At 45.1% G+C, this 21,810-nt stretch overlaps 1 protein-coding gene across 1 annotated transcript in view; it reads right to left on the bottom strand.

Annotated features, from left to right (window-relative positions):
- Positions 1-395: 395 nt before the first annotated feature.
- LOC110528126 (receptor tyrosine-protein kinase erbB-3-like) overlaps positions 396-21,810 on the bottom strand; it is a 38,171-nt gene continuing 16,756 nt past the window's right edge. The window contains exons 10-28 of the mRNA XM_021609949.3: positions 17,738-17,811; positions 17,522-17,612; positions 14,624-14,841; positions 14,367-14,499; positions 14,150-14,243; positions 13,704-13,858; positions 13,567-13,620; positions 13,285-13,426; positions 12,994-13,113; positions 12,727-12,825; positions 11,776-11,961; positions 9,985-10,134; positions 9,636-9,711; positions 9,354-9,500; positions 5,625-5,722; positions 5,232-5,393; positions 4,978-5,037; positions 2,424-2,700; positions 396-2,140 (exon numbers count right to left, since the gene is read on the bottom strand). Coding sequence (XP_021465624.3) covers positions 1,251-2,140; positions 2,424-2,700; positions 4,978-5,037; positions 5,232-5,393; positions 5,625-5,722; positions 9,354-9,500; positions 9,636-9,711; positions 9,985-10,134; positions 11,776-11,961; positions 12,727-12,825; positions 12,994-13,113; positions 13,285-13,426; positions 13,567-13,620; positions 13,704-13,858; positions 14,150-14,243; positions 14,367-14,499; positions 14,624-14,841; positions 17,522-17,612; positions 17,738-17,811 — 3,226 coding nt within the window. The 3' untranslated portion in view covers positions 396-1,250. The remainder of the gene's footprint in view (positions 2,141-2,423; positions 2,701-4,977; positions 5,038-5,231; positions 5,394-5,624; positions 5,723-9,353; positions 9,501-9,635; positions 9,712-9,984; positions 10,135-11,775; positions 11,962-12,726; positions 12,826-12,993; positions 13,114-13,284; positions 13,427-13,566; positions 13,621-13,703; positions 13,859-14,149; positions 14,244-14,366; positions 14,500-14,623; positions 14,842-17,521; positions 17,613-17,737; positions 17,812-21,810) is intronic.

Here is a 21,810-nt window from a genome sequence, read left to right as displayed (position 1 = left end):
ATTCTGATTTATTCGAATATGGTAAAAACTGATTTGGTTTCTGAAAAGATACATGAATGAAGAAGCACTGAACTGGAGAGCTAGGACAAAATTACAGTAGGTGCACGCACACTTCCCAGCTGAGGAAACGGTCAGCCTGAGGCATGGATTTCAGTACCAGAGTGCATGCTGCGCTTTTAAGCATGGATGTTGTTCCTGGTGTTGAGCTCTAGTAATCTGCTCAAACCAACTGCAATAAAGATGACATGGAACGTGCCCCTTTATTTCTCACTTACCCCAATAAATGGGACTGTCAGAAGAAACAGCAAGACCAGCACAATATAAATGAATTAAAGATCTAGTATCAACAAACTGAATGAGAATTATGTCCCCCTGATCAATAACAATTATGTACATTCTTCAAAGAGTTTTATTATTTAAAAAAAGCAAAAAAAATATCACTAAAAGGTAACATTAACATATTAAAAACATGAAAATACAAGTGAAAAAGGAGATTGTACAAATACATTTTTTGTTCTTATAAGTAAACACAAATACAAAGCTTGTAATCTGGCCATTTCATTTAGTGCCTCCCTCACTCACAGTGCATTCCACTTGTAATACAGAAAGAAACCATCCCAAAACGTATGTTATTATGGATAAAAACATGATCAATGTAAACCTGTAACAGACACATTAAAGATACAAACATAGAGATTCTGGGTTTGAGTCCAGACTCTGCCGCAGCTGGCCTTTACCGGGAGACCCATGGGGCGGCACACAATTGGCCCAGCGTCATCCGGGTTAGGGGAGGGTTTGGTCGGCAGGGATGTCCTTGTCCCATCGCGCACTAGCAACTCCTGTGGAGGGCCAGGTGCAGTGCATGTTGACACGGTCGACAGGTGCACAGTGTTTCCTCCGACACATTGGTGAGGCTGGCTTCCTGGTTAAGTGGGCATTGTGTCAAGAAGCAGTGCGGCTTGGTTGGGTTGTGTTTCGGTGGACGCACGGCTCTCGACCTTCGCCTCTCCCGAGTCCGTACGGGAGTTGCAGCGATGAGACAAGACTGTAACTACCAATTGGATACCACGAAATTGGGGAGAAAACGTGGTAAAAAAACATAAAATAAAATATAGTTATAAACATGCCACACGTATTTTTAATAATGGATGGCTTTCTCCCCTCCCCTGGTCCTTCATTGATTTCAATTGGCATGGAAGAGCTACAGAGGAGTCTATCCTCTTCAGCGCCAGTGAGGGAGGTCCACTTCCCTACGTGTTCACAGCGTTAAGCTTCAGGAACAACCTGCTCTGCCAGTAGTCTGGATTGTCAAAGGAGCAATCTCCGCCACTAGGCTCCCCTACCCTTGGAAACAATTTTAGAAATGCCCCCATCCCTGTGTGCTGACCCCCTACGCCTCCCACTGCGCCTTCACCTTCTCTCTGCACATTCTCGTACTCCACTGGGTCCCCAGCTCCAGGGGCGGCCAGGGAATCCATGTCCTCATACTCATCCACCTCTCCCTCTCCTCCTCCTTGCATCTTCAGACCCTCCCTGCCTCGCAGATCCTGCCGCAGCTTGGGCTGCCTGTTAGTGTATTGATAGTCGTCCTCTTCTACATATTCTACTACGTATTCGTCGTCCTCCTCTTCCTCCACCTCTCTCTCGCCTTTCATCCGCTGTTTAGGCGTAGCTCCAGGGTGAGGCACATCTCGTGTTGGGGGATCGTCTGGTCTTTCACTGGCTTCTGGTCCAACACTTCGAATGTCCATGTACTTGTATTCCATATCACCGGAGCCCAGTTGCTCTGTGTTGTCTGAATCAGAGTTGAGAGCTGGGAATTCATAGTCCTGGTGTTCTTCATTCTTGGTTTGGCCTCCGCTGTTCTCCCCAGCTGATGTCCTGTACCCCATGCACTTTGAGTACTCTGTGTCCGGCACAGAAGAGCATTGCCTCTTGTTCATCTTCAGCCGATGTGGGCCATCTTTGGAATGTCCAGGTTGCTGCCTGGGGGAGAGATACATAATGGACGCCTGTTTGTTCATGTACTCATATTCCTCACAGGCACTGTCATGGTCCTCCGAGGGTCCTGATGGGTATGAGGAGACCTTGGACGTCTTCCAGTGAGGAAGGGTGACCTGGGAGCTAAACAGTAGGGTCTCTGTGGAGAAGGGTGACAAGAGAAAAAGGAGTGAGTAAGGTGATCCAGAGATCTGAAATGATCTGAGTACTCTTGCAATTAATACTGACATTCATATACTCAGAGTTATAACAATGCCATGCAACCATCCCCAAACATGTCATGCAAAACCATATACACTTTTTATATGGCTTAATGAACATTCATAAATGCAATATGTTCAACAGACAGAAACTCAAAGATAGATGTTTCTATGCATATTGTGTGGTATGTTGGTTTGCGTCATCTATCTCTGGTATATCACCTCTCTCAGTGCTGTCACCCAGTCCGGGGAGCATGTATCCGCTCTGGTCCTTCTCCCCCTCTGTGTCAGGGGGGGGGGTCTCAGACGGCCCCCCTGACATGCTGTCCCTCTGGGACATGTAGGCACTGTCCTCCCGATGCCGCTTTCTCCGCATGCTGCCAGCCAATAAAAAGTATTCACTCATCTCCAGCTCCACCACAGTGCCCCGCCCTTCAGAACTCTCTGACATGGTGCGGGCGGAATTGAGGCGAGAGCGGGACGCTGATGGCCACACCATCTATACAGGGGAAAAGGGAGTATAATGCAATATGAGTGATCAATCCTATAGGATTGATATAGGGTGGAAGACGTGTTAGCATGTTCACGTTTTCATGTACACTCCTGTTCAAAAGTTTGGGGTCAATTAGAAATGTTCTTGTTTTTGGAAAGAAAATCCATTTTTTTGTCCATGAACCTTTTTGGGATAGGGGGCAGCATTTTCACTTTTGGATGAATAGCGTGCCCAGAGTGAACTGCCTCCTACTCTGTCCCAGATGCTAATATAGGCATATTATTATTAGTATTGGATGGAAAACACTCTGAAGTTTCTAAAACTGTTTGAATGATGTCTGTGAGTATAACAGAACTCATATGGCAGGCGAAAACCTGAGAAAAATCCAACCAGGAAGTGGGACATCTGAGGTTTGTAGTTTTTCAAAACTTAGCCAACCGAATACACATTGAGATATGGATGAGGTTGCACTTCCTAGGGCTTCCACTAGATGTCAACCGTCTTTAGAAACTGGTTTGAAGATTCTACTATAAAGGAGGGGCTCATGAGACCTCTTTGAGTCAGTGGTCTGGCAGAGAGCCTTGGGCTCATGACGCGTGCTCCCGACAGAATTACCTCTCGTTCCAGTGCTTTTTCTGAAGACAAAGGAATTCTCCGGTTGGAACATTGATGTTTTATGTTAAAAACATCCTAACGATTGATTCAATACATCGTTTGACATGTTTCTAAAGGACTGTAACGGAACTTTTCGAGATTTTGTCTGGATGAAGTGCCTGCGCCCCACATGAAGATGGATTACTGGTCTGAACCCGGTCTGAACAACAAGTGGCTATTTGGACATAAATGATGGAACAAATCAGTAATTTATTGTCGAACTGGGATTCCTGGGAGTGCCTTCTGATGAAGATCATCAATGGTAAGTGAATACTTATGGTGTTGTTTCTAACTTTGTTGATTCCAAAATGGCGGATATTCCTCTGGCTGTTATGGGTTCTGAGCGCCGTTCTCAGATTATGCTTTTTCCGTAAAGTTTTTTTGAAATCTGACACAGTGGTTGCATTAAGGAGATGTCTATCTTTAATTCTGTGAATAACACTAGTATCTTTTATCAATGTTTATTATGAGTATTTCTGAAAAATCACCGGATGTTTTGGAATCAAAGCATTACTGCACGTAAGGCACCAATGTAAACTCAGATTTTTGGATATAAATATGCACATTATCGAACAAAACATACATGTATTGTGTAACATGATGTCCTATGAGTGTCATCTGATGAAGATCATCAAAGGTTAGTGATTCATTTGATCTATATTTCTGCTTTTTGTGACTCCGCTATCAGAACCCCTGCCCTAGAAAGGTTAACTAGTAAATAAATAATAACACCAGAGTAGGCAGAGTTGCAAAGAAAAAGCCATGTCTCAGACTGGCCAATAAAAAAAAAGATTAAGATGGGCGAAAGAACACAGACACTGGACAGAGGAACTCTGCCTAGAAGGCCAGCATCCCGGAGTCGCCTCTTCACTGTTGACATTGAGACTGGTGTTTTGCGGGTACTATTTAATGTAGCTGCCAGTTAAGGATTTGTGAGGTGTCTGTTTCTCAAACTAGACACTCTAATGTACTCTTGCTCAGTTGTGCACCAGGGCCTCCCACTCCTCTTTCTGTTCTAGTTAGAGCCAGTTGCGCTGTTCTGTGAAGGAAGCAGTACACAGCGTTGTACGAGATCTTCAGTATCTTGGCAATTTCTCACATGGAATAGCTGTCATTTCAGAACAAGAATAGACTGATGAGTTTCAGAAGAAAGTTCTTTGTTTCTGGCCATTTTGAGCCTGCAATCGAACCCACAAATGATAATGCTCCAGAAACTCAACTAGCCTAAAGACGGACATTTTTATTTCGTCTTCAATCAGAACAACAGTTTTCAGCTGTGCTAACAAAATTGCAAAGAGTTTTCTAATGAACAATTAGCCTTTTAAAATTATAAACTTGGATTAGCTAACACAACGTGCCATTGGAACACAGGAGTGATGGTTGCTGATAATGGGCCTCTGTACACCTATGTAGATATTCCATAGCAAAATCTGCCGTTTTCAGCTACAATAGTCATTTACAACATTAACAATGTCTACACTGTATTTCTGATCAATTTGATGTTATTTTAATGGACAAAACATTTGCTTTTCTTTACAAAAACAAGGACATTTCTAAGTGACCCCAAACTTATGAACGGTAGTGTATCTTTGTATGCAAAATGGTCATGGTTCATCTCCAGTGACTGACCTGAGGATTATCCAGTCCTGGGGTCATAGGCAGGTATCCAGCCTGACTGCTGTGAACACCCTGAGGGGAATACAGAAATGGGACAGCACAGGATGGGGATTAGAGGAAAACAGGGTCCCAAAAAGGTGGTTCGATCTACCCATGTTACATAGATACGGGCCAGGGGTTTCCTAGATAGGACACATGATCCGGAAAAACTTGTGGCTCCTTGTATAGTGTATGAATATGGAGAGATGCCTCATATGAGCCCTCACCCTGTGACTGTCCATTCCTGAAAGTCTCGAGAGACTCCTGGCCTGTGACCGGTAGAGAGGGGGCGTGCCGTCCTCATCCTGGTCCTCCTGCCCCGCCTCCATGTCATCCAGCTTTGTGCTTCGTTGGTGAGATACATCTGAGGGAGAGTCTGACGGGCTTCCCTGGTGGAATGCAACTTCAGTCATCATAATCATCAACTTCTCCAACAACATCATTATTATCCTCATGAGCTGACATTTGGTTTGGATGAACAAGAGTGTGACTGTCAAGTAAACGGCACAGTCTTTGGACTGTAATGACTGGCATTTGGGAGTTGAAAAGCACATTCTTAGCATATAGATTTGTAGGGCTACTGGTAACTGATTTCTCCCAAAGATGGCATTCTGTCTTACCTTGATCACAAGGTACCTCGGCGGGTCCCTGGCCATTCTGGTAAACTCATTGGCCAGTTCCTTGAAGGTGGGACGGACATTCTCGTCAATCATCCAGCCTATAAATTATAATAATGCCACGTGAGTCCCATTGAAAATAAAGTGCCAGTTGTTTGTGCATTCTTTATCAACTATACTTTCAGATCAAAACTAATTATTTAAATGTAATACATCCAGTGTACTCTAGGGACATGTGGGTGAGGACATGTGCAGCACAGTTCTGGACATATTGTAGCCTGTTTAGGCTCTTGGCAGATGCGCCAACAAAAAGGGTGTTAGAATAGTCCAGACGGGATGAAATAAAGGCGTGTAGGAGTCGCTCAGCTGCAGGTTGTGATCGCATAAGTCTTAACCTGGCAATGTTCCGTAAATGGACATATTAAACTTTGGTCATACTCTTGATGTGGGCATCAAACGAGAGCTGACTGTCAAATATCACACCCAGGTTGTCAACCTGACTGGAGGGGAGGACCTTGACACCATCAATATTGAGGCTGTAGCTGCTGATGTTGTTGATGATAGTGTGAGTGCCAATCAGGACGACCTCTGTCTTTTTTGCAGTTTAACTGCAGGAAGCTCAACTGCATCCATGCCTTGATGTCCTGCAGGCAGCTAACCAGGAGTGCAGTGGGCATTGGAAGTAGGGGTGCTGAATTTAAAAAATATATTAATAAAAAAAAACGTATATATTTTAGTGTACCCTGCGTGCACAACCCATGTGGAATTCCAGGTCTCTGGCAGTGTTTCGAACTGCCGATCTGTGGTCATGAACACCGAGTTAATCTCAGCCTATGCTGCCTTTCAGTCCCTTGACTTTTTGGCCCTGACGGAAACCTTGATCACCCCAGGGAGCACTGCTACTCCAGCTGCTCTTTTTTTTTTCTCTCATAGTCCGAGAGCATCTGGTCATCACGGTGGTGTCACGGGTCTACTCATTTCTCCTAAGTGGAGATTTTCCATCTCCTCATTTGAATTCCATAATGTCACTGTCACTTGTCCACTCAAGCTTAACATTATTGTAATCCATTGCCCACCAGGTGCCCTTGGAAAGTTCCTCAATGAGCTTGACACGTTGATAAGCTCATTTCCGGACGATGGCTCGCCGCTCTTCGTACTTGGCAACTTCAACCGCCCAACGTCTGCCTTTGATACATTTCTTTCCAACTCTGTTTTTGTCTCTCTTTCCTCCAACCCTAACCACAGCCCCTACCCAGATGGTCATGCGCCGTCGCAATCTTCACTCTCTCTCCAACTACACTCTCCTCTGCTATCCTTTAATCTCTCCATTCTGCTAAATCCTTCTCCCTCCTGTCTCCTGATTGTGCCTCTTCATCCCTACTCTCCTCCCTTTCCACATCCTATGACTCACACTGTCCCATTTCCTCCCGGCTGGCTCTGCCTTCACCTCCTCTTCCGTGGCTGAGTGACTCATTGCGAGCTTACAGGACAGGGCTGCGGGCAGCTGAGAGAAAATGGAGGAAACTAAACTAATCCTTTCAATCGCTCCTCTCTACCTTCTCTTCCTCTGTATTTGCTGCTAAAGCCACTTTCTGCCCCTCTACATTTCAAGATTCTGCCTCTAACCCTAGGAAACTCTTTTCCACCTTCTTCTTCCTGCTTAATCCACTGCCCCCTCCCCCTCCCTCCTATCTCTCTGCAGACGACTTTGTCAACCACTTTGAGAAAAAGGTTGACGACATCAACTCAGCCTATTGAGTCCACTGATCTCACTCACACAGAACTACCCTACAAGGTGACGTGGAGAGGATCTGTGTCTGCACCATGTAGTCTCCCTAAAGGTGTCCCCCAGAGCTCGGTTATAGGCCCTCTCCTCTTCTCTCTATACACCAAGTCACTCAGGCTCCGTCATATCCTAACATGGTGTCTCCTATCCTTGCTATGAAGATGACACTCAACTAACTTTCTCCTTCCCCCCTTCTGACACCCAGTTGGTGACATGCATCTCTGCGCGCCTGGCAGATATCTCAACTTGGATGTCGGCCCACACAGGCTCAATCTCAACAAGATGGAACTGCTCATCCTCCCGAGGAAGGTCTCCCCGCTCAAAGACCTCTCCATCAAAGTTGACAACTCCACAGTGTCGCCATCACAGTGCAAAGAACCTTGGCGTGACCCTGGACAACCCCCTGTCATTCTCTGCAAACATCCAAGCATTGACCTGCTCCTGCAGGTTCATGCTCTACAACATCCATAGAGTACGACCCTACCTCACACAGGAAGCGCCGCAGGTCCTAATCCAGGCACTTGTCCTCTCCTGTCTAGACTACTGAAACTCACTGTTGTCTGGGCTCCCCGCTTGTGCCATCAAACCCTGCAGAACACTGCAGCCTGCCTGGTTTTCAACCTTCCCATGTTCTCTCATATCACCCCACTCCTACACACATTCCACTGGCTTGCAGTTGAAGCTCACATCCACTACAATACCATGGTACTTGCCTACGGAATAGCAAGAGGAACTGCCCCTTCCTATCTTCACGCTATGCTCAAACCCTGCACCCCAACCTGAGCACTCCATTATGCCACCTCAGGTCTCTTGGGAAGCTCCGGCTCCAAGCTCCTCTCTGTCCTGGCACCCCAATGGTGGAACCAGCTTCCCCCTGAAGCTAGTCCCTGCCCATCTTTCAAAAACATCTGAAACCCTGCCTCTTTAAACAGTATCTTAAATAATCGTCCTCCTCACCTCAACCCCCCCCCCCCCCCCCCCCCCGCCCCCCCCCCAAAAAATACATAAAAATTAAATAAACTTAACCAGCACTAGCACTTGAGGCACCCCCCTATCGGACTACCATTGTGTGTGACCTACTAGGACCAATGGCTACAAACTTGTAGCGATCAGTGAGATAGGACCTAAACAAGTTCAGGACAGTGTCTGACAGGCCAAGGGGCTTCCCCATGCAGTTTAGCAGGATGGTGTGGCTGACCGTGCTGAGTGCTGCACCGAGGTCCAGCAGTATGAGGATGCTGGCAGCCCCAGAGTCAGCATTCATGAGGAGGTCATTAGTGACCATTATCATGGCAGTCTCAGTGTTGTGTCTAGCTCTAAAACCCAACTGGAAGGGCTCAAGTAGGTTGTGAGTGGCCAGATGGTTTTGGAGTGGGCCAGAAACAGCTTACTCAGGAAGGGCAGGTTGGAAATAGGCCTGTAGTTCTGTAGGTTGTCAGGGTCAGATCCAAGCTTTTTAAGTACTGGTGTGACTGCGGCCAGTTTGAGCTGAGGGACACATCCAGTGATAATAAACTTGTTGATCATTTCAGTGAAGAAAGGCTCCAGAGCAGGTAAGCAGGTCGTCACAAGGGAGGTGGTAATAGGGCCAAGTGAGCAAGTGGTGGGCTTCATTGTCCTAACCAGCTTGACTACATCAGCTGTAGTGACTGTGGTGAAGGTGGAGAATCTTGACTCAGGGAGGGTAGGACTCAGTAGCTCAACTACTGGGGCTGGAGAGGGCAGGATGGTGTTATTCATGTTTTAAATTTTGCTTTGGAAGAAGCACAGGTATTGATTGCACCTTTCTGGGGAGGCTGAGGTAGAAAAATTGTTCACAGGTTGGAGGAGCTTGCTCACAGTAGATAACAGCACCCGGGAGTTACCACTGTTTCTTCGGCAGAGTGGCTAGAGGGATAACTAGGTATATTGGTATTGAGGGTGAAGGAGAGAGGGTGGTCACTCACACTTGACCATGACCATGTAGACATCTATGGTGCAGATGGGTGGCTGGGAAAGACGCTCGCCCTTCTCCAGAAGGTCTGGCACTTCTTGTGGACACATCGCCGAGTAGGGCTCCACCCCATATGACATCATCTCCCACACTGTCACTCCTGCAAGACAGAGAAATATAATAGACACTGTAAAATGATGGTAATTCAACATACACACAAGTACTTTGAACTTACTTACCGTTGATATAAAAGTCTATAAAAGCACATGAAACCCACACACAAACGGTGACTCACCATAGCTCCAGACATCACTTTGATGTGTATATCTGCGGAACAAGATGCTCTCCAGAGCCATCCATTTAATGGCCGTCTGTGGTGAGAGAGACAAGACAGGGAACTATGTCACCATGAATTACATTGAGTTCAAAGCCTGTGGCCATTGGAAAAAAACATTATAGTTAGTGTTCATGGCAGCAATACAAAACACGTATAGAAACAGGGCATTTATCTAGTCAACATCTCACTTAAGACATGACAGCAGATGCTTCTAGACAATTTTGAGCAAAAGATCAATAATAGGCTGAGACATTATCCATGTCTAGTTTTTCCATGTGACCTAACGAGGACGTCAACACACTTTCACCTCATTGTAGAAGTACTTTTTGTCATCGGGGTAGAGCAGGTCTGTGATGCCGTAGTCAGAGATCTGGACCATGTAGTCACTCTTCAGGAGCACATTACGGGCTGCCAGGTTTCTGTGGACCATCATGTGTTCCTGCAGATAGTACATACCCTGACAGGGGAGAGCACACATACCTCGGTCACATACACAATCACACACACCTTTATCACATACACTTCTATCATATACAGTGCCTTCAGAAAGTATTCACACACTTGACATTTTACAAATGTTGTTAAGTTACAAAGTGGGATTAAAATGTATTTAATTGTCTTTTCTTTTGACAACGTTCGACACACAATCCTCTGTAATGTCAAAGTGGAAGAAAAATTCAATGATTAGAATTACCTATGGCAGCGGTTACAGCTGTGAGTGTTTCTGGATAAGACCAAGAGCTTTCAATACCTGGATTGTACAATATTTGCAATAAATAAATTCTTCCAGCTCTGTCAAGTTGGTAGTTGATCATTGCTAGACAGACATTTTCAAGTCTTGCCATAGGTTTTCAATCCGATTTAAGTAACTGTAACTAGGCCATTCAATGTTGTCTTGGTAAGCAGTATATATTTGACCTTGTGTTTCAGGTTATTGTCCTGCTGAAATGTGAATTTGTTACCCAATGTCTGCTGTAAAGCAGACTGAACCAGGATTTACTCTAGTATTTTTCCTGTATGTACTTAGCTCTATTCTGTTTCATTTTATCCTAAATAACTCCTTAGTCCTCCCTAGTCCTAGTCCCTAGTTTATCAAAAAAATAAATACAGCAATCACGTAATACTAACACACATTATTCCTCTGAAAAATACCCATAACATGATGCAGCCACCACCATGCTTGAAAATATGAAGAGTGGTCCTCAGTGATTATGTGTTGGATTTTCCCGAAACATAACGCTTTGTATTCAGGACAAAAAGTTCCTTTCTTTGCCCCATTTTTTGCAGTATTACTTTAGTGCCTTATTGCAAACAGGATGCATGTTTTGGAATATTTTTTTATTCTATACAAGCTTCCTTCTTTTCACTCTGTCATTTAGGTTAGTATTGTGGAGTAACTACAATGTTATTGATCCTTCCTTAGCTACTGGCGTGACTAGTAGTCCCAAAGGGCGGCGCACAATTTGCCCAGCGTCGTCCGGGTTTGGCCGGTATAGGCCGTCATTGTAAATAAAGAATATGTTCTTAACTGACTTGCCTAGCTAAATAAAGGTTCAATTTTTAAAAATTTAAAAATATTATCACAGCCATTTAACTCTGTAACTGTTTTAAAATCACCATTGGCCTCATAGTGAAATCCCAGAGCCGTTTCCTTCCTCTCCTGCAACTGAGTTATGAAGGACGCCTGAATTTTTGTAGTGACTGGGTGTATTGATACACCATCTAAAGCGTTATTAATTTACAAAAAAATTGTTGCCCTTCTTTGCGAGGCATTGAAAAACCTCCATGTTCTTTGTGGTTGAATCTGTGCTTGAAATGTACTTCGACTGAGGGAACTTAGAGATAATTGTATGTGTGGCGTACAGAGATGAGGTAGTCATTAAAAAATCATGTTAAACACTATTATTGCACACAGTGTGAGTCCATGCAACTTATTATGTGACTTCTTAAGCAAATTTTTACTCCTGTATGTTTTTATGCTTGCCATAACAAAGAGGTTGAATACTTATTTACCCAAGACATATCAGCTTTTCACTATTAATTCATTTGTAAAAAAAACACACACACACACACACACACACACACAATGGTATCTCACCTTGGCAATCTGCACACACCAGTTGAGCAGCCTCTGTGGGTCCAGGCTGTCCTTGTGGCGCCTGATGTGTTCCAGTAAGGACCCCTGATTGCTTAGCTGGGTGACCAGCTGGAGACTAGCACCTGGACAGACACCTAAGAGCCTGACGATGTACTGGTGGTCCAAGCTACCCATCACCATCATGTGCTGCAGGGGTTATCAGAAAAAAATCTAACAGCATTAATAACAGTTTATTTTTCCCCCTAGAGATTCAGTATTTAATAGTTACATGTACATGGTTGCAGGTGTGATTGCAGGGTAAAGTGAAAATCCTAGTCCTTGAGCTCCATCATGCAGAACTAAGTGAAATAAAATAATGAAATGGTAATAAAAAACAACAATATCAATATAAATAGCACTATATACAGTACAAGTAAATAGTTTGGACACACCTACTCATTCAAGGGTTTTTCTTTATTTTTTATTATTTTATACATTGTAGAGTAATAGTGAAGACATCAAAACTAGGAAATAACACATGGAATCATGTAGTAACCAAAAATGTGTTAAAAAAATCTAAATATATTTGATATTCTTCAAAGTAGCCACCCTTGATGACAGCTTTGCATACTCTTGGAATTCTCTCAACCAGCTTCATGAGGTAGTCACCTGGAATGCATTTTAATTAACAGGTGTGCCTAGTTAAATGTTAATTTGTGGAATGAGTAGGTGTGTCCAATCTTTTGACTGGTACTGTACATCATAACAACTGTAGCTGTGATGAATAAATAAATGTCCATTGGGATGGAAGCAGAGGAAAGACTATGGGGTGGTAATAACATACATATTAACAACTGCAACAGTGATGTATGTCGGTGGGGTGCAGCAAGAGTCAAGATAAGTGGGTATCAGGTCAGTATGCTTTAAGGGGCAGGGGTTCTTGAGAGTGGGTGTGTGAGAGTGTTTTCTTACCTCTGTGATCTCATGGAAGGTATTTTGCCCCATTCGATCATGAATAGTCTTTATGGCCACAGGGATCTTCACTGAGTCTCCCTCAGGAATCCAAATGCCCTGAGAAATATGGAGGAAAAGAGAGGAGAGAGGGGTTGCCTCACAATGAAACGAAGACAAGTAAGGTAAGTAGCACAATACATGTAGGGCCTACGGGAAAATCGGAGAGGTGCAGGGTGATGATGATAATAGGGGCTTTAAGAGGGCGACGGTTGATGATGTAAACACCTTGTGGACGGAGCCGAACACACCGGTGCCCAGTAGCTTGATCTTACGGAGTTCAGTGACCTTCAGAATCCTGGCATGAACTTTGACCACTTTCTCACCAGGGTCCAAAGGCTCAAAACTCTACAGAGACATGCACGTCATGCACACAATTAATATCGACACATATCAAGACAATAGACTACACATACTCTTATTAAGAGTATTCATTATTAATTAATTATAATTCTCTCTCTCTCTCTTTCTCACACACACACACACACACACACACACACACACACCATCCCTTCCCACCTCTCCACTCTCCAGGTATCGCCTCATGGCTCTCTTGCGCCGGATGGCAAGACCTCGGCGGTACAGAACACTCATCACAAAGATGGAGAAGCCCACTATCACTGCTGCCAAAACTCCCAAAACAATTCCTGTAATGGATTGGCTGAAAAGAGACATGTATCAGCCAATCAGCACCTGATATACAATAATGAATAATGCTACGTTCTAGACTAAACAAAACTTACAGTGAGGAGAAATCAGGTTGTCAGTCACAGGTAGAAAAAATATAGAAACTACACTCACCCATCAGTTAATCTGGTGGAGTCCAAACAGTCCCCAATTCCGGGGCCTGAGCAACTGAAAACACAGAGCAGAGAGATATTTAACACACATGCACACGCACACGCACACACTCCCCCATTCTCTAACTCGTCTCTCACCCCTGGGTGCAGTTGAGGTGGCAGGGCTCACAGCGTCTCTGCTGGTTGGGGTATTTAAAGATGAGACCCTTCTCCCCCATCACTCCTTCAGGGCATGAGGAAACACAGTGAGGACCGTCCCTCAGACTGGCACACACCACACACTCATTAGCTCCCTGCAGAGAGAAAGTGAGAGAGTGAGAGGGAGAAAGAAAGAAAGTGAGCGAGCGAAGGAGCGAGAGAGGCGGCGAGGGCGGTAGAGGGGGATGGAGAGATGGAGACAGTTGACAATATCCATGTAATTGTGGTTCAAAATATTATCCACAAGGCGGCAGTGAAGCACTACATTTCAGATAGTCCTGAAAACTTTGAGAGACACTTTTCAACTAATCACTCTGAGCTCATAGAACTGTCTTTTTAAGATGCTTTGAGAGAGGTCTATGGGCAGATGTTAGAGGTGAGCATACCAGTCCTATGCAGGTGGGCTGTCCCTCCTGGACCTCACACTCCGAGTGACAGGGCATACACTCTCCCTTCGGACTTGTAAACTCACGCCCCTTCCTGGAGAAAAGCAGAGATTGAGATTGGAAAAATAGGTTAAACACATAGTCACGTACACACATTGAGACATACTGACAAATCAACATTATTATAAAGATGCATTTTTTTTGAATGAGTACTGACCCGGTGAGAAATCTGCACTGATTGACACAGGTTCCCCCCCGGCTGTAGTTCTTACAGGATAGACACTGGTCTGGCCCAGGACCCCAACACCCCTCCGACGAACACAGAGGGTCACACATATGCCCCTCCGCAACTACACACACACAAAAAAAAAATATGCAAAAAACTATTAGTAATTCACTAGTGTACATGCAAAAAAATTTACTTAATGATTTTGAAGATGTCACCCAATCTCTCTCCTCTATCCCCCGTCTCACCACATTGGCTCTGGGGTCGGTTGTCCTTGACGTCGATGTTCTTCTGGTGGCGCTGTGGGCGGGAGCTACTACTGAAGAGGCGTGTCCAGTTGACGGTGTGGTGGTAGCATAGCTTCCTGTTTCCTGTGATGTAGACACCGCCGTCATTGATACTCTGCAGTGAGCGCAGCCCCAGGTAGGTCAGTGACGGGATACGCATCACCAGCATGGCGTAGCCCCTGGAGAAGAGGGAGGAGGGAAGAATGTAGGAGGAGGAATAGAAGCAAGGTAGAGGGATAGGGTGATGACAGGAAGAGAGAGAGAACCATTAATGTGGAGGGAATGGAGGATATTTCAGAAAATGTATATTGGTGCTGGGAACATAAATCAAGTCAGGAAAGAGAAGCAAATGAATCCCAGATAAGGCATTGCTGCTCCCAAACATGAATTAATTGTCTACATGTAGACAGAAAATGTGTGTGTTATTATGTATAGAATTCATATGCTATTGTGGTAGAGACTCCTATTAGCCAATGTGGTCATCAGTGGAGACTGCTCACGGGAGGAAGGGGAGGACCAGCCTCCTCAGTGAATTTCATAAACATTTGAAATGTAAAACATTTAAAAAGTTATTTAGATAAAACTATAGTAAATACAATGACATTTCACCAAATAACTGATTAAAACACACTATTTTGAAAAGAAGGCCAACAGTAGCCTCAACAGCACTCTGTAGGGTAGCACCATGGTGTTGCCGGAGGACAGCTAGCTTCCGTCCTCCTCTGGGTACATTGACTTCAAAACAAAACCTAGGAACCTAGGAACCTGGTTCTCTCCCCCTTCCATAGACTTACACAGTAATTAGAACAACCTCCGGAAGGACGTCCTCAAACCTATCAGAGCTCTTGCAGCATGAACTGACATGTTGCCCACCCAATCAAAGGATCAGAGAATTAATCTAGTACTGAAAGCATAAACTACAGCTAGCTAGCACTGCAGTGTATAAAATGTGGTGAGTAGAAACAGAAAGACAATAGTTGAACAGTTTTGAACAAATTACTTTCTTCCAAAATGAAGGAGAAGCAAGAGCGAAATAGAGAGTCATTTTTTTCACTTTCAGTTTCCCTTACTTAGCTAGCTAGTTTAGCCTACTGAAACACCCTGCTCAAACAGAGGGATGCTATGTTAGCTAGCTGGCTATGACTTTCCAACACAACACTGGAACTCTTCCAAGTCAAGTTGTCACTGTGACTAGGGTAGGCAATCTAGTTTCTTTATGTCTATGTTGGTGTGGTTCCCAAGCAGAGGCAGCTGTCCATCGTTGTCTCTGATTGGGGATCATATAAAAGTTGTCCTTTTTCATTTGGGTTTCGTGGGTAGTTGTTTTCTGTTTAGTGTCTGCACCTGACAGGACTGTTTCGGTTTTCCCCTCTTTGTTATTTTGTTAGAGTGTTTTGAGTATTACATTTATCATGAACACTTACCACGCTGCGTTTTGGTCCACTTCTTCATATGACGATCGTTACACAAGTTAAGCTTTTGGTATTAGTAATTTATTGTCACCGGGGCCTGCCGGTGTAACTGCTTACTGACTGTACACTAACTTTACTGTATGATTTTAGCGGGTTTACTAACACGTTAGTTATTTTAGCTATGCTGACTATGACGTTACTTTAGCTTATGGTGATAACGATGTAGGCTGTTTGTAGAGGTTTGGCTTGGAAAGGTTTTTTCGCCTGGTCGCATACAGCTGATTTGTTGTGCATTGAAGTCCACAAGCGAAGGGAAGAGCAGGAATACAAGGTGGGTGTTATGAGAGTGAACTCTGTTACACGTGATCAGGGGTGTAATCATTCTGTCGATTCTGTTGAAAACGTTCCTTAAACGTAAGCGAACACAACAAAACGGGGATAAACACACCTGAATTTGTCCAAGAGAAACTCTCATTTGCAACTGTTGGACTAATGATTACAGCCTATATCAGCTAGATGCAGGCAAAAGCGTGCAAGGCGGTATTGAATGTCACTGTCTGTCACCTCAAATTTGTCTCTCGACCTGTGTGCTCCTACGTTGTAAACTTTCATTCATAAGCTAGGTTGTAGCAACCTCATGATGGGTATATGGAAAATTAGAGGATCATGTAGTAGCCTACACCTATAACCTGTTACATTGAACTGGGTGAACAGAATATGAATGAGAGTCATCCAATATGCTGTAAAAGAAATAAGGCCATGCTCATGAAAAGAAAATCATCCTCCTTCATTTTAAACGGCACTGACCTCCACTGGTGGTCATAAGGTATGATCAAGTTCAAAATACAATCATGAGGATTATACCTCAACTACACTAAAATCCCCCACCCATCACCAGCTGAGACACTTCTCATACAGTTCAAGACCACTCGTAACCACTTCAGAGGATTTTTGTTTTGTTTAGCATTGTCTGAGTATGACGCTGTTTTTTCAGTTCACACAGTATCAGGAAGATTAGTAGTCAGATTACTAAAACAACTGTCACACACACTACTGGACTTTTTAGAGTGTCTGCCGCTGATGGAACAAATGAGAGAGAGCGAGAGAGGAATAGAGAGAGCGAGAGAGGAATAGAGAGAGCGAGAGAGGAATAGAGAGAGCGAGAGAGGAATAGAGAGAGAGAAAGAGAGAAGAGACCGAGAGAAAGGGGAGCAAGAGCAGGGGATGAGAAATGGGGTGAAAGGGGATGAGAGATAAAGTGGTGACAAGACACACAAGACACAACAGGCCAGTCTATGCATGCATGTCTACAATGCAGTTAAGCACAGATGGAGATGGAAATGGGTTCAGTGGACACATACTGTAGAAAGTGATATTTCTTAAGTGCAAAGAGACAAAGACACAAGTCTAATGTCAGAGAGTGCGAAAGACAGAGATAGATGGTCACCTGTAGAGGGTTCTTCCTTGTATGGTTCCCAAGTTGGAGAACACCGACAGGTCAGTCAGATTTTCAGGCCACGACTGGATACTCAGAACGTCTGGCAACCGCAGAAGGTGTTAAAACACAGAACACCTTCCAAACACGAATACATCATATCACTCACACCGCTGCCACTAAACAGACACATGCATTTGAAACTTCAACATACACACAAGCACACACCTGTGATCTCTCTCACAGTTCTGAAGATCTTCAGTTTCTCTGGGTCCAAAGCTGTGATGTTGTTGTAGGGATCACTGTGTATAGAAGATCATCCAACATAAATAGTGAGGTCCATTGAAAGGTGAACACATCAAGTTGACATTACTGTGCCATTTTGAATATGTATACAGCAGCAGTCAAAAGTTTGGACACACCTACTCATTCCAAGGTTTTTCTTTATTTTTACTATTTTCTACATTGTAGAAACTATGAGATAACACATATGGAATCATGTAGAAACCAAAAAAGTGTTAAAACAAATGAAAATATATTTAAGATTTAAGATTTTTCAAAGTTGCCACCCTTTGCCTTAATGACAGTTTTGTACACTCTTGGAATTCTCTCAACCAGCTTCACCTGGAAAGTTTTTCCAACTGTCTTGAAGGTGTTCCCACATATGCTGAGCACTTGTTGGCTGCTTAACCCTTCACTCTGCGGTCAAACTCATCCCAAACCATCTCAATTGGGTTGAGGTCGGGTGATTGTGGAGGCCAGGTCATCTGATGCAGCACTCCATCACTCTCCTTCTTGGTCAAATAGCCCTTACAGAGCCTGGAGGTGTGTTGGGTCATTGTCCTGATGAAAAACAAATGATCGTCCCACTAAGCGCAAACGGGATGGCATGGGATGGCATATCGCTACAGAATGCTGTGGTAGACAGGCTGATTAAGTGTGCCTTGAATTCACTGACAGTGTCACCAGCAAAGCAAAGCACCTACACAGCGTCATCCATGCTTCACGGTGAGAACCATACATGCGGATATCATCCATTCAGCTACTCTGCATCTCACAAAGACCCGGCGGTTGGAACCAAAAATCTCAAATTTGAACTCCGTCTCTCAGATTTTCACCCACCTAATGTCCATTGCTTGTGTTTCTTTGACCAAGCATGTCTCTTCTTATTATTGGTGTCCTTTAGTAGTGGTTTCTTTGCAGCAATTTGACCATGAAGGCCTGATTCTCGCAGTCTCCTTTGAACAGTTGATGCTGAGATGTGTCTGTTACTTGAACTCAGTGAAGCATTTATTTGGGCTGCAATTTCTGAGGCTGGTAACTCTAATGAACTTATCCTCTGCAGCATAAGTAACTGGGTATTCCTTTCCTGTGGGGGTTCTCATGAGAGCCAGTTTCATCATAGCGCTTGATGGTTTTTGCAACTGCACTTAAAAACTTTAAAAGTTCTTGACATTTTCTGGATTGACTGCTGTTCATGTCTTAAAGTAATGATGCACTGTCAGTTTTCTTTGCTTATTTGAGTTGTTCTTGCCATAACATGGACTTGGTCTTTTACCAAATAGGGCTATCTTCTGTATACCACCCCTACCCTGTCACAACGCCACTGATTGCGCCTGAGGGGATGGCTGCCCTTTTATTGGCTCTTAACCAACCGTGCAATTATTATTTTTGTTCCCGTGTTGTTTGTGAATTATTTTGTACATACATAATGTTGCTGCCACCTTCTGGACATCAGAACAGCGATTACTCACCTCGAATTGGACGAAGAATTTAATGAGTCTGATGGGAAGGATATACTCCAAACGCCCTCATCCCTGTCATTAGCTGGAGATAGAAACTGAGATTTTGTGGAAAGAGATCGGGGTGCCTTGTGAGGATCATGCTAATCTGCCTTTGCCATCCGTACTGCTAGCCAACGTTCAATCGCTGGAAAATCATTGGGATAAACTGAAAGCACGTATATCCTACCAACGGGACATTAAAAACTGTAATATCTTACGTTTCACAAAGTCGTGGCTGAACGACGACATTAATAACATACAGCTTGCAGGTTATACACTATCGGCAGAATAACACAGCAGCCTCTGGTAAGACACAGAGTGGGAACCTATGCATATTTGTAAACAACAGCTGGTGCACGATATCTAAGGAAGTCTCGAGGTTTTGCCCGCCTGAGGTAGAGTATCTCATGATAAGCTGTACACCACACCATCTACCTAGAGAGTTTTCATCTGTATTTTTCATAGCTGTCTACATACCACCACAGACTGATGCGGGCACTAAAAACTCACTCAATGAGCTGTATATGTCACGCCATGATCTGTTTCATCGGTGATTGTCTCCACCCCCCTTCAGGTGTCGCACATCTTCCCCATTATCCTCTGTGCATTTATCCCTGTGTTCTCTGTTTGTCTGTTGCCAGTTCGTCTTGTTTGTCAAGTCAACTTCTCCTTCTGCTTTTTCCCAGTCTCTCTTTTTCTCGCCCTCCTGGTTCTGACCCTTGCCTGTCCACCTGCTTGACTATTCTGCCTGTCCCTGACCCTGCTTGCCGTCCTGTACCTTTGCCCCTACTCTGGATTACCGACCTCTTCCTGACCCTGAGCCTGCCTGCCATCCTGTACCTTTGCCCCACCACTCTGGATTATCGAACCCTGCCTGCCTTGCACTGTCGTTTGCCTGCCCCTGTTACTGTAATAAGCATTGTTACTTCAACACAGTCTGCATTCGGGTCTTACCTGAAATGTTATAGTACGAACTGGCCATGACTTACCCAGCAGACTTGGACCAGCTCCGCAATGCCATCTTCTCCCAAGGAGCCACCATTGGTAGGCATAAGGAGTTGCTTCGCGGTCTGATGGAAGGGTTTCAGGCCGTGGCTGAATGTCACGACCTAGCTTTGGACACCTGGTACCCCGGCTGGTAGCAGCGCCATCACCCCGGTTTCCCAGGAACCCCACTTACCACCCCCGGAGCCCTACGATGGAGATTCCAGAACCTGTTGGGCCTTTCTGTCCCAGTGCTCCCCTGTTTTCAAGCTGCAGCCTTCTTCGTTCCCCTTGGACCGCTCGAGGATAGCGTACATCATTACGTTGGTGGCCGGGAGGGCACTCGCCTGGGCCACGTTGGTGTGGGAGCAACAATCCGCCATCTGCCTCAGTCTGGAGGTATTCGTGGTCGGAGGTGACAAAAGTTTGAGGCGCCGGTGTCCAGTGGAGAAGCTGCCCAGAGGTTACTCCAGCTTTGGCAAGACTCCCTCAGTGGGGCTGACTATGCGGTGGATTTCCACACGCTAGCAGCGGAGGGTGCCTGGAACCCGAAAGCGCTGTTCGACACTTTCCTGCACGGAATATTGGAGGAAGTAAAGGACGAGCTTGCAGCTCGGGAACTACTGATGGATCTCGACTCACTCATCGCTTTGACCATCCGGCTCGATGGACGGCTATGGGAACGTAGGAGGCAGAAGAGGTCTGATTGCTGTCCCAATCTCTCACTCAAGGATCCCACCTTGCATCTGATGGACTCAGGAAGTCCCCGGCGTCTACGTCCCAGACTGCCAGTTTACCTCTTCCCAAGCCAAAGCAGCTCGGCAGGGCTAGGCTGTCTCCAGCCGAACGCGTATGCAGACTTAACACCCAGAGTCTGTATTGTCTGTATTGCGGTACTGCCTATCATTATGTGTCTACCTGTCCCTTCAAAAGACCTAGCTAATTGGTAGGGATGAGTACTCTGGTGGGTCCTAAGGACCATTTAGCTTCTCCCCCTAATCTCCCCCCTCTCCATGCCACCCTGCTGTGGGGGGCCCAGTCCAAGTCTCTCCAGATACTCATCGACTCGGGGGGGCGATATGAGTCTTACGGACATTTCCCTGGCGTCCGAGCTGGGCATCCCCACTCAACCCCTCTCCTTTCCCATGAATGTTAGAGCGCTAGACGGGTGTTCTATAGGCCGGGTCACCCACCATACCACCTCCATCAACCTACGAGTGTCGGGAACCACAGCGAGACGATCCAATTCCTGCTAATTGATTCTCAGCAGGTTCCTTTGTTATTGGGATTCTCTTGGCTCCAGTGACACAATCCCTCGATTGACTGGTCTAGTGGTGCCATTGTGGGCTGGAGCCCGTTCTGCCCCGGACATCTCCGCCATTCCCGCGGTGTATCAGGACCTCCGGAAGGATTCAGTAAGGCCCGGGCCACTTTGCATCCGCAACACCCACCGGTACCCAAGGATGTTAAGCCGGATGCGCTGGCACACCGCTATAGCCCCTCTGGATTACCGACCTCTGCCTGACCTGACCA

Source organism: Oncorhynchus mykiss, chromosome 7 (genome assembly GCF_057628025.1).
Source record: "Oncorhynchus mykiss isolate SJ-2025 chromosome 7, ASM5762802v1, whole genome shotgun sequence".
NCBI lineage: Eukaryota > Metazoa > Chordata > Actinopteri > Salmoniformes > Salmonidae > Oncorhynchus > Oncorhynchus mykiss.
Note: the sequence above shows the minus strand (reverse complement) of the source record. Positions and strands in the feature narration are given on the sequence as shown.